Source organism: Carassius gibelio, chromosome B21 (genome assembly GCF_023724105.1).
Source record: "Carassius gibelio isolate Cgi1373 ecotype wild population from Czech Republic chromosome B21, carGib1.2-hapl.c, whole genome shotgun sequence".
In the NCBI taxonomy this organism is placed as follows: Eukaryota; Metazoa; Chordata; class Actinopteri; order Cypriniformes; family Cyprinidae; genus Carassius; species Carassius gibelio.
Genome location: NC_068416.1, coordinates 17,938,134 through 17,952,733, shown reverse-complemented (window position 1 = coordinate 17,952,733; position 14,600 = coordinate 17,938,134). Strand labels below are relative to the sequence as shown.

At 36.6% G+C, this 14,600-nt stretch overlaps 1 protein-coding gene across 1 annotated transcript; it reads right to left on the bottom strand.

The window, feature by feature from the left end:
* Positions 1-52: 52 nt before the first annotated feature.
* Positions 53-14,594, bottom strand: LOC127985604 (complement component C6). The gene is made up of 24 exons (XM_052587637.1): positions 14,291-14,594; positions 13,557-13,723; positions 13,316-13,459; positions 12,977-13,132; positions 12,073-12,143; positions 11,873-11,952; positions 10,526-10,558; positions 10,280-10,437; positions 10,053-10,209; positions 8,234-8,378; positions 7,937-8,084; positions 7,646-7,778; positions 7,054-7,167; positions 3,835-4,075; positions 3,568-3,690; positions 3,312-3,478; positions 2,956-3,181; positions 2,593-2,761; positions 1,551-1,668; positions 1,326-1,458; positions 1,036-1,230; positions 839-926; positions 509-750; positions 53-404 (listed from the first exon to the last, which is right to left on the bottom strand). Exons 1-24 carry the CDS (start codon positions 14,438-14,440, stop codon positions 223-225), a joined length of 3,540 nt encoding a protein of 1,179 aa, XP_052443597.1. The 5' UTR covers positions 14,441-14,594; the 3' UTR covers positions 53-222.
* Positions 14,595-14,600: the final 6 nt, after the last annotated feature.

Here is a 14,600-nt window from a genome sequence, read left to right as displayed (position 1 = left end):
TTAATGTTGCAAAAATATACACTTAAGTTTTAACAGATAATTACAACACATCTGAAAGTCTGATAATGTTTTATTGTGAAGTTCCACATCAATATTCTGCAAGCTCAAAGAATAACTGCATAGCATGCTGTGTGTGACTATAAAACAACAATGGGTTATCTGTACAAATCAATATTGTGTGAGCCTTTCAGCTGTGAAAATGTCTATGAAATTGGTGCACAATTAAGAACTTGCACAAGGACCTTCGTGCAGAAGCTCAAACTCCATCTTGCTGCACTTCATGGCAGCCATGAAGCACAGATTCAAGCTCGTTGTTCTTTGCGTTCTCACAATTTTCAAGCAGTACATTTGCTTCCCATCTTTGGAACATTCTCTGGGGATTTTGCACTCGCATGTTTTTGATTCTAAGAAGAAAAGATGATGTTGAATGATTTCAATTGGATAAAAACCAAAGGTGCTTTTATTCTGAAATAACACGTTACATAAGGATTCGTGATCAGATCTGTACCTGAGCAGGTCTCCCATTCGTAACAGGTGTCTGAACCGCAGGGTTCCCGCACCGAGCTCTGCTCAGATACATTGGCCCTGAATTTGGCCCAGTCCAGACTGACTGCGTCGGTTTTGCATGGTCCATTGTTCATAAAGTATAATCTTTCTCCATGACAACGGTCAGCATGAAAAGCACAGAGGGACGTCATAATGACAGTCTCCTTGTCAGCGTCAAAGACACACAAATCTGCTCTGTAATTTCTGCAGGATACATACACAAATGCATGGTGCTTAATGGTCAAGTTTCCAAACAGACCACAACAAAACTTGAAACTACTGACATTCACACCTGCATCTCTCTTTGGACATGCATGTGCATTTAGTCCCATCATGCATCTCTCCAGGTTCACAGCTGCTGTCTGGTACAAAGGGTTTATCTGCAGAAAAAATTGTGTTATTCATTTAACCAGGTTTGCATCAAAAGAGCTAAAGATGGAAATGTTTTGTGAATATGTTATGAAAAGCTCATTTATTCTGTGAAAATACCAATCTTGCAGTTTATGTCTTGTGGGATGCTTGGCTCCCAAACAAGACTCTTCCCACACGTGTAATATTGACGCCCTGAGGGGCTCATGCCACTCTCTAAGCAGGCCAGCATGATGTCACTTCCTACTTGAAACTCCGTTTTGTCTGGGTATATCGTCATGCCATCAGGTACTGTGGGTTTGGAGCAGACATGTTCTGGAATGACAGGAAAACATATTATGGAGTGAAAACTGTATGGCAAAAATATTAGCTTTCAGATCATAAATCATATCAGCATTTCTATAGCTTACTAATGCACCGTCCCTTTGGTTTCTCCCAAGAGCCGTCTTGCAAACAGTGAATGAGCTGGTATCCATCCAGTTTAAAACCAGTGAAGCAGACGAATTCCTCGTGATCTCCATAATCATACTGACGTTTGTTGATCTGGAATTAGAGGGAAAACCTGGACATTAGTGGAAGCAGGGAGGAATAAATAGCATGTGATATAAAAGTCTAAGTTCTTTGTGTTTCTTCACCCTCAGGTGGCTGTTGGCAGGTGAACGGGGTTTTGGACAGCCAGAAGCTCCGGGGGGCAACTGGCTCTCACGGGACCCTTCAGTCTCAAAGTCATCATCATTAATGCACACATTTTGCCTGGGAAAGAAGTGTCATTGCACATTAAATTGTGCTTGATCAATAACCTAAAATGCATTTAAATGAATACCTTTACAATACAATTATGAACCAACTGAAACTACATGTACGCAATAAACAGTTAATTATGCAGCATTAATTATTAGTAATAAACAGTAATTTATCAGTAAATTAAAATTCATTTAAAGGGATAGTTCACCCAAAATTCACCCATTTGTTGTTTCAAACCCGTAAGACTTACTTCTGCAGAACACAAAAGAAGATATTTTGGAAAATTGTGGAAACCAAACAGTTTCAGGTGTCACTGACTTTTGGTGTCAATTGTATTGTATTGTATTATGGGAACTGAAACTTGTTGCCAAAATTCTTCTAAATATATTTTTTATTTTGTATAAGAATGTCATACATTTGTAATTACATGAGGGAAAGTAAAACATGGATTTTTTTATTTTATTTTTTTGGACTATCATTTTTTGAAAATATATTATTAGAAATTTAACAGCTAAACCAAATGACATTTCTGAGAATAAAAAAGCATCCTGTAGAGGTACATGCACAGCTGGGAAATGAAATGTCTAAAGCACAATCACATTGTAAAAAAACACTTGACTTGTTTTATTAAAGTGGTTTCAGGAAAAAGACATTTTACTCTAAGTCTACACAATAGAGTGTGTGTGAGAGAGAGTGAGCACAAGTGAGGAGAAGAGAGAGGTTAGATTGTATGGATTGTATGCAAATGACTAGCTGCATGCACACACTGCCTATTTTAGAACAATACATATTCATCAGAATGAAGCTAGGAACAAATTAATATGTGTTCACACATGCAATTATGTGTTCACACATGTAATTGCATGAAATATTAGTGCCATTGACCCCAGTGATACCTCCGTTTGTAGTCTACAGACAGAACAGGGCACTTACGTCTGGAAAATAGAGATGGTGCATTCCTCCACCTGTTTCTCAGGGCCTTGGCAGGGTCTGCCGCCTCGCTGCGGTGCAGGGTTGTTACAGGTCCGTGAGCGATGCTTCTTCAAAGTGGCGTCACAAGTACTCCAAGAGCTCCAGCAACTCCAGTGCCCATCAACTTCCTCTGTGAGATGTGGCCAGAAATTGATTTCTCACACCTTATCTATTTTTTTTTATAATGAATCATTTTTTAAGCATTTACTTTTATGCATATTGTGTGTATGATATATCTTAATAATATTATCGATTAAATTAACATTTGAAATTACATATTTTATGCTCTACTGGATACAGATATTTATAGGCATGCATGTAAACCTGTAGTATAGTCCCGGGCACGTTTCTCGCAGTTTGATCCATAGGTCCCTGTCTGGCAAATACAAATGCACTCTGTTCCAGAAAGAGCAGGCCGAGCATTATTTGGGCAGGGGGCACATTTGCAGGAATCAAATTCGGTCTGATATTCTTCCAGGGCCTTATGAAGATGCCTTCTCTTTGTCACAGCACAAGGGAAACCCTGAACCAGACTCACTAAAGGCAAAAGCTAGATAAGACATTGAAAAAATCCATATTAATTGAATGATATAGTAAACCTATTTTAAGTTCTTGTGTCATTCCTTTGACTTAAATTTTATTTTATACCCACAAATATTTGACAGGTTTCTCTATCTAACCTCAAAATCTATAACAGTTGGATTGTCTATTGTAGATTTGACCCAGTCCTGGTATGTGGTGCTGTCTGGCGATACGCCCCTCTTCTCCCAGGCCAGGGCTGCTGTAAATTCAGCTCTGCCTCCTTGCACTGACGTGATACACTTCTCTGCTGCTTTTACAATTGACCCTGGAGTGGACAAGTGCATTTCAAATAGGGGTTATATAACTTAAAACATAAGCCATATATATTAAATAATACATTTGTCTATGTATTACCTTCATATTTGGTTTGTATTGAATGTTTCCCACATGTGGAACTGAATGATTTTCTGTTATAGAATATAGTAAAGATGGAGGAATCTTGGCTAAAGCAACTATTCATGTCTACTTCTGTCAGTCCTGGGAATCATAAGGAGATACAGCTGATTAAAAAAAAACAGTTTCATTGCATTTCAGAATGAGAGAAAACAATCTAATGAAGTCACTTGAGCTCCATGTGACCAAGAGCTCTAATGCTGTAATCAGACAATCATGTCTGCTTACCATAGGTCTTTAGTTCTTCTCGATCATACTGGAAAAGGAGGTCATACTTCCCCCCTAATGTCCCAGAGCTGAAATAATGTGTCCCAAACAGCTGGAAGATCTGTCTGTAAAGGGCGTAGTTGTATTCCAGTGGCAGACTGTTCAGAAACTGAAGGAACTGGTCTGCTAAGTAGAGGCCAGAGGGTTTCAGTCTGAATGTTGATGTGGCAATAACCTGATGCACCCTGTAAAACTCAGAGTCCTGCACAAAAATTACAGAAAGAGATCTGAATAAATAGGCATAAATAAGGAATAGAGCATCATAGTTTGATGCATAGGCGGAGTTTAGGGGGGGCTGGGGGGGGCAAAATCAATAATGATTTTGTCTGAGCTATGAATAAAATGTAAAAATTTTAAAATTCACATTTTTTCATTTTATTTGTATTATCTTATTATTTTAGTGGTTATAATAAGTAAGTTTTGGGCAAAATTAAGCCCCATATCCTTTGCGAGTTGCGAATGATTCTCAATTTTTCATTATTTTCCCACTTTAGCAAGTTAACAAATATTTGTTGCTCCGCTAATAAAAATGTGGTGGACTGAGTCATTTATAGCTGAATCGGACAGGATATTTGATGCTATGCAATATTCAATACACAAGCCTTAAAGGGGACATATGATAGGATTTCAAGTTTTCCTTTCTCTTTGGAGTGTTACAAGCTCCTGGTGCGTAAAGAAGATCTCAAAGAGTCTCAAACCCAAAAAGATATTCTTAAATTAAGTTAAGACTCCTCTACGCCCCCCTAAAAATGTCTCGTTCTAACACACACCCACATGTCTATGTCACTACACTGTAAACCCTAATATTGCCTTGACTTAAAAAATCAAGTAATGTTGACTAAACATTACTTAAAATTTAGCATTTTGGCCCTGTCACTTAAAAATATGAGTTAATTTAACAAATTTACCTTAAAAATGCATAAACTTAAGATTTCAAGTGTTGTGAGCTCAAAATCATGAGTAATCCTTTCGAAAAACTCAACGTCACTCTGTTCTTCCTTTAATGTGACTGGCCATGGGAGAAATTCTGCCTAGCAACAAGAGAACAAAAGCACTGATTGGTGGGTTACAAAATTTGTCCTTTTGGTCTGTTTGGTTGCTGAACTACAATTCAAAAGGAAGTTTTTCTTTGTGTACTATGTTCGGTGACTAAAATTATGTAGATATAAAGTTGTTTTGCATGATTTCTACTGGTGAAATATGTTAATTTAAATCCTTGTGGTACGTGATTTTGAGATTATTGAAACGACAACTTAAGTATTTGATGAAGTGGCCCAATCGTTTTCCTTTGAGCGAAAGAACATGGCAGCTAAAGTTACTGCTTAACTCGTTAGATCGAAAACCCTAATAAGTTGAATGAACTAAATTGATTGAGTAAACTCATTGCCTCAATTTAATTGAGTAATGGAGTCCCCCAAAACTTACATATTTAAGTTTATTTAACTTGACGGTTTTGTAGATTGGACTTAAATCACTCAGTTCACCAAACTTGATGCTTATTTAATGTACTTAAACAATTATGTTCACTTAACTTGGTACTTATTTCAAGTGTACATATATTTAAGTTAACTCAACATGTAAATTTAACTGAAAATGATGTTCTTATTTTTGACAGCACACTGAAGTAAAACAAATAACAGCATATTTAAACTTTGACCTTTTGACAAACTGTCACAATATTTATGAAAATACAGTAAACCCTATACTGCACTGTAAAAAAAAAAAAAAAAAAAAAGTATTTTTATGTCTTTGCAGACATTGAAAAGACATCCACTGAGGAGAGAATGTTTTTATGACGTCTTTTTTTAATGTTTTTTATGTCTTCTGTACATCCAATATAGACGTTCACATATCCTCCTTACAAGGTTCTGTGACTTTATTTCTGTCAGACATCTAGAGAAGCTCTAATTGAGAATTAACAGAGGTTTAAATGTGCATACTTGATTCATTTGAAGTCCCCATTGTGGTGGAAAATGTTTGGTTTAGTTGGGATCTTGGTCCAGATACTTCTTATGTTCGCTTGTCTCTTGCTGCTATAACAGTTTATTTTAAAATGCTGTTTTTGTGGCAAAAAAAGATGAAGTTTAAAAGAGCTCATGTGGGAAGATTTGCATAACACCTCCCAAATGTTCACGCAAAAAAAGAAGACGTAACTTTTATTTTCACTGTTGCTGCCTTGTTGTGGAGAAGCTGAGTTTTTCTTTGTTAAAGCGAAACGTCTTTGTTTGGCCTTCCAAAAGAGGACACAACTAGAAATCAGTGGACATGTTGTATTTACAACATTGTTCCGGAACAGTTCAACCCAAATATGTGTGCAACGCATTTTACGGAGGATGAGAGTAGCCTACAAAGTGAAGTTTTATAAACAATTTTCGGTAGGAGCACGCGCAGATAATCAACGCGACTAATTCACTATTAATAACCGCACCATCCATCCAACCACCTCGAGAGAGAGAGAGAGAACCATACAAACCATACAATCAGAGCACACCTCACTTTTCAGACCGATGAGCTTTGTAAAAAACGATGCATTTCAGAAGGCTGGGCAATAGAGGAGAAAAAATAATGTACAGTATGAAGAAAATAATGTTTTTTTTTTTTTTTTTACCTTAAACCGCATAAACACATTTCTTTACACCAAATAGAGAAAATAATGTTCTTTAGGAATATCATATGACCCCTTTAAGATTCACCATTGGCATGTGACTATAGTGGATCTTGTGAAATGTGCCATGATCGCATCACCGATTACTCTTGAGAAGCTTATAGATGAAGCAGGCTACGGAAGGACAGATATTCAAACTTTTTCAAACCACTGCAGTTTACCCTCATGCTGTCCATTGGTTCAGCTACATCAAAAAGTGGCACAGGACAGATTCTCAGATCTTTCTTTACTGCACATACAGAATGATTTGACTGGAAAACTATCAGAAGAAGAAAAGATAGTTAAAGAAAGACAGTGGTCATCTACGGCACAATTCAGAAAAAGAGGCTGCTTTTCTGCATTAGGTATGTTTTTCTGTTTTGTATGTATTTCTCATGTAGAATATGGTATATAAATATATGAAATGTAGAACATATAAAAAAAAAGTGTTTGTGGCTCGTTTGCCAGTGGCTGCCCCCCCACCTCCCCCCCCAGCATAAAAGGGAAACTCCATCTTTACTCTTGAGATCTCTTGCCTTTTGTTGAGATGATTTCACTGCATCTTTGAGCAGTAGGCTACGTGAGTCTTTGGCCAAGTTGACTTTTTGGGATTTGATGTCTTGCTCTTTAATATCCTCAAGATTTTCTACCTGGAATGAATTCAAATCAAATCAAATTTTAAAATACAATCATTGATCAATTTTATGTGATTTGTGTGATTGTTTTCAAAGCTATAAATATCTCTGGATCTAATTTGTTATTTTTTAGATGCACTAATATTGAAATCTTGGTCAATACTGTACATCGTTTTTTTTTCATGGATATATTTTCCTGCCAATTTATATTTGTACAAACTACAAAAAACCTTTAGAATTATCCAGTAGTATTACAACCTAATAATATACAATATAAAAGATGGATAATTATTCCTTTTGCAATCAACTAGAAATAACATTAAAGGCGATTTTGGTGCATCTTACCCATTTACATGGGCTGAATAATAGCTAATATATTTGAAACAACCAAATGAACATAGCCTACTTGTATGGTGTCAATATATTGTGTAATTTGGATATCTTTCTACTCCAGCTAACAAAGTATGACAGACAGAAATGACATTTTTCCCACCTTGATTTCATATCTCTCAATGTTGTCAGGGATTCTGTAATAGTTTCTCCTGTGTCTTTGTAGAGTGCATGCACCCCCCATGAAGGAGTTGTCCAGAACAGCACCTCTCATCTGCTCTGCTGCAGCATCAAATCTAATTTTAAATATAACTTTCATCAGTTTTAAGATGAGTACAATCACAGATAAGCCAATTTGTTTTGCCGACAACATGACAACACCCTGAAATCTTACAACGTCCATGAAAATGTTTTGCAATCTAAGAAACCCAAATGATCTTTATTTGTAACTCACCCATGACCAATTAGGTCTGCTCCAGGAATGAAAGCAAATACCCGGTTACTTGAACACACGCTTTTTGTTTGCCCGCAGTCTTTCTCATCAGAGTTGTCTCCACAGTCGTTCTGTTTGTTGCACTGCAGAGTAGCATTTATACATCTTCCTAGCAAGTTGAAGACAATAAAGCAAGTTGGTTTCTGAGCATTTAAAACTGCAAATATGTTCTAGATTATAAAATCAGTGTAGGACAAATCTTAAACCTAAGGCACGACTATGCTGTGTTTTTGTGAAGAAGTTGATGAAGATAATTACCACTGCCACAGGTGAACTTGTCTTTACAGTTGACACGATCAATCCCACACTCCTTGGAGGGATGACAGACTCTTTCCTCTGTAAGAGATGGACTACAGGCCTCCCCCCCAAACTGACCTGGCCTCAAAACAGACCTGGTTCTGAACTAAATCACACAACATTCACACACTTACTAGGGCAGTGTACAATATTTAAGCTATTTCACACTAGAAAGAATGTTGAGAATTGCTGAATATTATCAAAATCCCTTTAAGACAAGTCAAGTCACACTGCGGCCATCTTTTACATTCCTTTCGGCATGCAAGTGCAACTCCTTTCTCTTTGAATGAGGAAACATCAAGTTCTAAAAAACTGTTCACTACTTCAGCTAGCGATTACATTTCATATTTGAAATGACCAATCACCATCACCAATCTGATAACAAGTGTGTCATAAATGTTGTTTATTTTGATAAATAGCATTATATAAAAAAAACGTATTATTCAAGCTAGAACAGCATAGTCCTGAGTGCATGTCTCTGAACGCTGAATGTTTCTATAGCAACCGGGACTTCTAGCTGCGCTGACTTTAGCGATTGGCTCTTTCATTTAGAAGGCGGGGCTTCAAACTATAGAGCAGCCATATAGAGCATTGCATTTCCCCCCATTTAAAACTATATTAGTGACCAGTCTTGGGTATAATCTTTGATAGTAGCACAATATTAGAACAAAGGCTACATTCTGATATTTGGAAAAACAGCATGGTTTTGAGCATGATATGAAACTTTTAAATAAGTTAATGTTCAGAAATATACATTTTAGACATTTTCTATCAATTTAAAACCTGTTAACTGTCACTCACGTTTTTGAAGATAGACATGAATGAGCATGATACAAACATAAATTTGTATAATTCATGATTGAAAACATTTTGTAACATGATTTTGATGTGCCATTTACATGGTAATGCAATGTCTGATTTTAAAATGGGTTTTAAAGGATGAATTTTGAGATTTTATGTTTTCAAGTGATATATAACTTCTGATGATTTCTAAAAAGTGATAGAGAAAAAGGCAACGAGGAAGTCTTCTTTTTAAACAAAGGTCAAAGCTCCTTTTGTAATGTAGATTTCTGAGGGTGCACTCTTGTCATAAATTCATCTATTACTTTTCCTACATAATTTTTAACAAAAAATATTGGTAAAATATATATTTGGGAGTCTTAGACCTTTCCAACGATATATAGTTTGTCAAGATTAGATAAGATTTTACTGTAATATAGTATAGTCAACGTAGGTGTACCGTATACGGGACGGGGTGACATTTAACAGGTTAACAAGCGCATTCTGAATGAATCGGCTGAATGAATAAGCTCACTCATAAAGACTTGTCACTTATCGCCACCTACTGGCATATCAATGTAACTGAAATTTAAAGACCACAACAGACCAATTTTAACTATTATTATATTTCTGAAAAAACAATAAAGTCCCCATAATATGATATCAGTGGATTAACTTTTTTCCAGCTCTTGACAGATATAGGTTTTTTCAGCTATTTGAAATTTCATTCTGAGGACACCTATTCACAGCAGAACCATTGTTGGATCATCTACAAACTCATCTACATCTTAAGATGACCTAAGGGTGATTAAATATTTAGTTAAATAAACTGACAGCATGTCAGAAATGTGAAAATTCCCAAATTTATTCTGCCGCTATTTCAGCATTATATCTGGTATTGTATCTCTTGAAATACTGGTAGACCAATCAGTTTTAAGGACCATAAACTAACTTTGGAATAAATCTCTTAATTTTAATATCTGTATGTTTTTTTACTCACAGATTTTTTGGCACACGGCGAACACTCTGACCAGGGTCCAAACTCAGTCAGCTGACAGTGTATGGGACAAGCCTCAACACTGCATGCTCTGGTCTCATGTGTCTGACAAAACTGGACACAATTGTTTTTGATCCAGTGTTCATCATGGCGTACAGCCCTGCAACAAACAAAGGTACATATTAAAATAATCAACTTTGCACATCAGAAATATGTTAAATAATGGTTACCTTGTACGTGTTTGGGTACCATAGTTACAGGTATTGCTGCAATAGGTCCATGAACTCCATGGGTAATGGTCACAGAAACATCCCATAATGGGAGTAAATGAAGCCAGGGTGCAGAGTAGGACAAGGGGAATGGTAGTACGATCCATAGAGAAGAAAGCCTGTTGGAACTTGATAGCTTAAGGGATAGTAGAAAGATATATGCAAACATACGCATCAGTTTTAAACATTGAGTAATCAAGAACTTACCACAGACAGTTTCTTGAGAAGAGCTGCAGAAACCTAATAGTACATGAGCGTGATGAATAATGCATCAATTTCAGACTCCTCCAAAAGCATGCGAGCACACTATCATGTGTAATTTTAGCCTCCGAGTTTAACTGCGATATGAATTAAATTTAAAATCAGAGAGACAGATGCACAATCAGCTACTCTGGAAAAGTAACTCTAATTCTGTCCTGGATGAATTGTCTTAAAGAATTCCCTCACAACTCTCTTTAGAGAATTTGTCCATCCCCCTTTGCTTCCAGTAAACCCCTGCAGCTGGAAGTCTTCACTTTGACATTTGGCTCCTGCTTTAGAGCATGGGAATGTGGACAGGGAGAACATGAATAACATGTTATTACAGGTCAGAGTTATTGTCTTTCTTCATGCCGAATTTAAGGTCTCTTTTGTACGTTATCTTATTTTTCATAACTTTGGTCTTAATTTTAAACATGCATCAGTTTCTTAAATTTTTTAAAGGGTTTATTTTAAAGGCAAAAAACAATGCAAATTACTGTAGGATGCAATAAACAAACAATTACAGTAAAAAACAACAACTTTATTATCATTATAAAATGACTTATAGTTTATATGAGCTGTAACTATGCACACTTTATAGACACCTGACATGAGTTGCTGCAAACTCTCATTAAACTGATGTGCATTCACACAAACCTGATGTCTTAAATGGATGGATGAAAAATAAATCTCTAAAATCAATTATAATAAATACATAATGTTTTATTTACAATTATTTGTATTATGTACTGTACATAGTGAAGTTTATTTTGTTATAGTTATTTCAAGCTCAGAATGAAATAGCAATGGCTTTAGTGCAGAGCATTCTTGTGCCCTTAAAATGACTAATATATATATATATTTTTTCATAATTACCCCTTTATGGAAGACTAAATAAAAAGCATTCCACAGTGGCTAAATTTATAAAAATAAAAAAAACAAGCAAGATGATGAAATACAGCAATCCTATAACTAAACGTGCCCTTTCACCGACAACAAATTTTATGACTATGATAAAATCAGAGACAGATGTTATTATTTTACTTCATTCTCTTGCTTTTTTACACAATCATATGGTTTCACAGCACATGACGAAGTAAAAACAGACCACTGATTTTGCTAAAAAACTCAATTGGCAGGGTTTTGAGTCGAGGGGATTCTGTCCTCCAACAAGGGATTAAGTGGTTTTAACATTGTCCAGGGACAAGTTACATTAGCGAAACAGTTCCAGAGACACGAAGGAGACGAGTGAAGCTTAAATTGATCAATGATAAGAAAAGAAGACTTGAGAGTATTGAAGGTTCAGCCAGACACAAGGCAACAAAGCCCGGAGAATCGCCTCTTCCTCTGCCTCACCAGTGGATAAGGAGTCAGATTTAGCAGACTGCTGTCATCTACACACATAAAAGCACAGCATTAAAAAAGAAAACACATTTCTAGCTATATGAGCATTTTTTTTTTGTTGAAAAAACTATATCATCAGAATAATTTCCTTAAAAAATTTTGAGACATACCTTGATTTTTCAGTGGCAAAGGCATTGTCTCCCTGAGTTTGCTTAGAAGGTTCCTCATTTCTCGCGTATCACTGGAAGACATTTCACAACATAGGAACGTCAACAAAGATTATAGCCAAAATTATTTATTTATAAGTGCCTAAAGGCCCATTAAATTGACTGACAAGCCATTTTATATACAAAAGTTTGGAGTCTGTAAAATGTTTTACTTTTTTTTTTTTTTAAGAAGTCTCTTATGCTCACCCTGGCTGCATTTATTTGATAAAAAGTACAGTAAAACAAGAATATTGTGAAATTTTACTATAATTTTACATGTTTATTATTTTCATATATTTTTTTACATTAAAATGACCAAAGCTGAATTTTCAGTATCCTTCAGTAGCCTACAGTAACCTGTCACATGATCCTTCCGAAAATCACTATAATATGCTGATTATTATCAATGTTAAAAAGCATTTGTGCTGCTCAGTATTTTGGTGGAATACAAGGAATATGTTTATCAGTAATTTTTCTATCAATTTAATGCATGCTTGATGAACAAACTTATACATTTTGATAAAAAAATCTTACTGACCTCAAACATTTGAACGGTAGTGTATTCATAAATATTTAGTAAAAAAAATTTAAGTTTTGTTTTTACACCTATAATGAATGATTATAGATCAGCAGCCATTGGTTTTTTGTTTTTATTTGATTATGTATTAGCATTTGCTCATTCCTTTCAAAGGTTTGCAGTTTACAGTCCTCCTTTTTCTTTTTCTCAGGTTTTCAAATACTTTTTGCTTCAAAGTTTGTCATGTTGTAATTCATCTCAGAGCTGGTAGGTTGTTTCAAATCCCTATGGAGTAAATTAAGTAGAAAAAGTGGAAGCCTTTCCTAATTAATCCAGTTTGTCATACTGTACCTCTCTATGTTCTCAATGTCTGTGCACACGACCCAGGATTCCTGAGGAAAATCTACAGGTGATGATGATCGATCTTCCAGCATCGGCACATCAGAGCTTTCATCGACCCTGTAGTCCACGTTGGGCTCAGGGCACACATCATTTCCTGAAGCGAGTGACACAAGAGTTAAAGTTATATTTTGTTTTGCTTGCAGTGAATGCTTAAAGGGACTGTTTTATGTAGTTATTGTGCCATCCCCGCCACCTTCAGACTGACAGTAGCATTTCAGCATGCAGTATATTAGCTTTATGTACTCATGTCTGTTTATGTAAAGAATCTGTTGTCCTCTGCTGGCTTTCATTGACACAACACCTTTCCTATGGAGCTGCAGAACACCCAACAGACACATAGATTTAAGCATCTCTGTAATGTACATCTCCAGACAGCACTGAAGCTGGATGAACAATCTGCATATTTCTGGGTGGATTTCACCATCCTCTGGCCTAAGAAAAGCACAGTGAGAAAAAGAGAAACCACATTATATGGCATCTTACAGACATGCCATCAAATCTGCATGGCTGCTCTAACAAACAGACTTACCCAGAGATTGCGATGAGGTTTTGATAGGCCACCTGGGCTACAGCGCATCCTTTGATGCGAGTCTTGTGCATCTGTGCCCTTAAAGAAGGACAGTCAATTGTATTCTCCCCTATGGAGATGACCTGCTCACGATGGAGAGCCACAAGAGTGTTGAACTCCTGAACGGTCTAAAATGAAGACAAATCCTGTTCAGTCTATTTTTAGAAAGTGAATGTGTATAGTTTAAGCTAAAGCAGTGTTTTGTAACATGGTTGCTGGTTGGGTTGGAAGACCACCTTGTACCAGCACCAAACCATTTACCAGCTAGTCAAACTTGGTGATCATTTTAGACTAGCTAGAAATATTCCAAAATAGCTAGCAGCTTAAACTGGATTTTCCAGCAGGGTAAACATGAGTTTAGCTGCCATTGTCTAGATGCCACATAGCAACACATGGGATTGTGGGGAGGAATGTCATTTCTAAACAATGGTGCAGTATGAAAACACAAATAATAAACATAATAATACCAATTATTTATCTTAGAAGAATCCATATATCGGTAATAAGTATCAATGTTTGTGGGCTATACGTTTCTACTGCAATTATTCGTAATGTTAACGCTAATCCTGTTAATTTGCATATCATTGATGGTCATTTTAACGTGTAGACACACACACACACACACACACACAAAAAGCCTATCCAAAAATACTATACGCAGAAGAGTGACAAGGGTTGTCCTTCAGCGCGCTCACCGTTCTACAGTCATCCATCGCCCGCTGAGCTCTCCGCGTGCTCTCGGTGCTCTCCCGGCGCTCCGGATCCCTCACCGAAGATTTCCCGATTTGAAAAATATTGGCTGCGGATCTGGGGCGGTTCTTTCGCCCGTTCGGTGCAGAACACATGCATACGCATCCACGAATAAAACCACGTAACTGAGAAAACGTCTCTAATCCGCCTGTCCTCGATGAGAGGGTGAGGGCGATCCTTGGAAGCGGGTTGTTTCGATGATCAGAATGATGTGACGGAGCCGAGCGAGCGTCCGCGACGCTTCGACTGCATCTC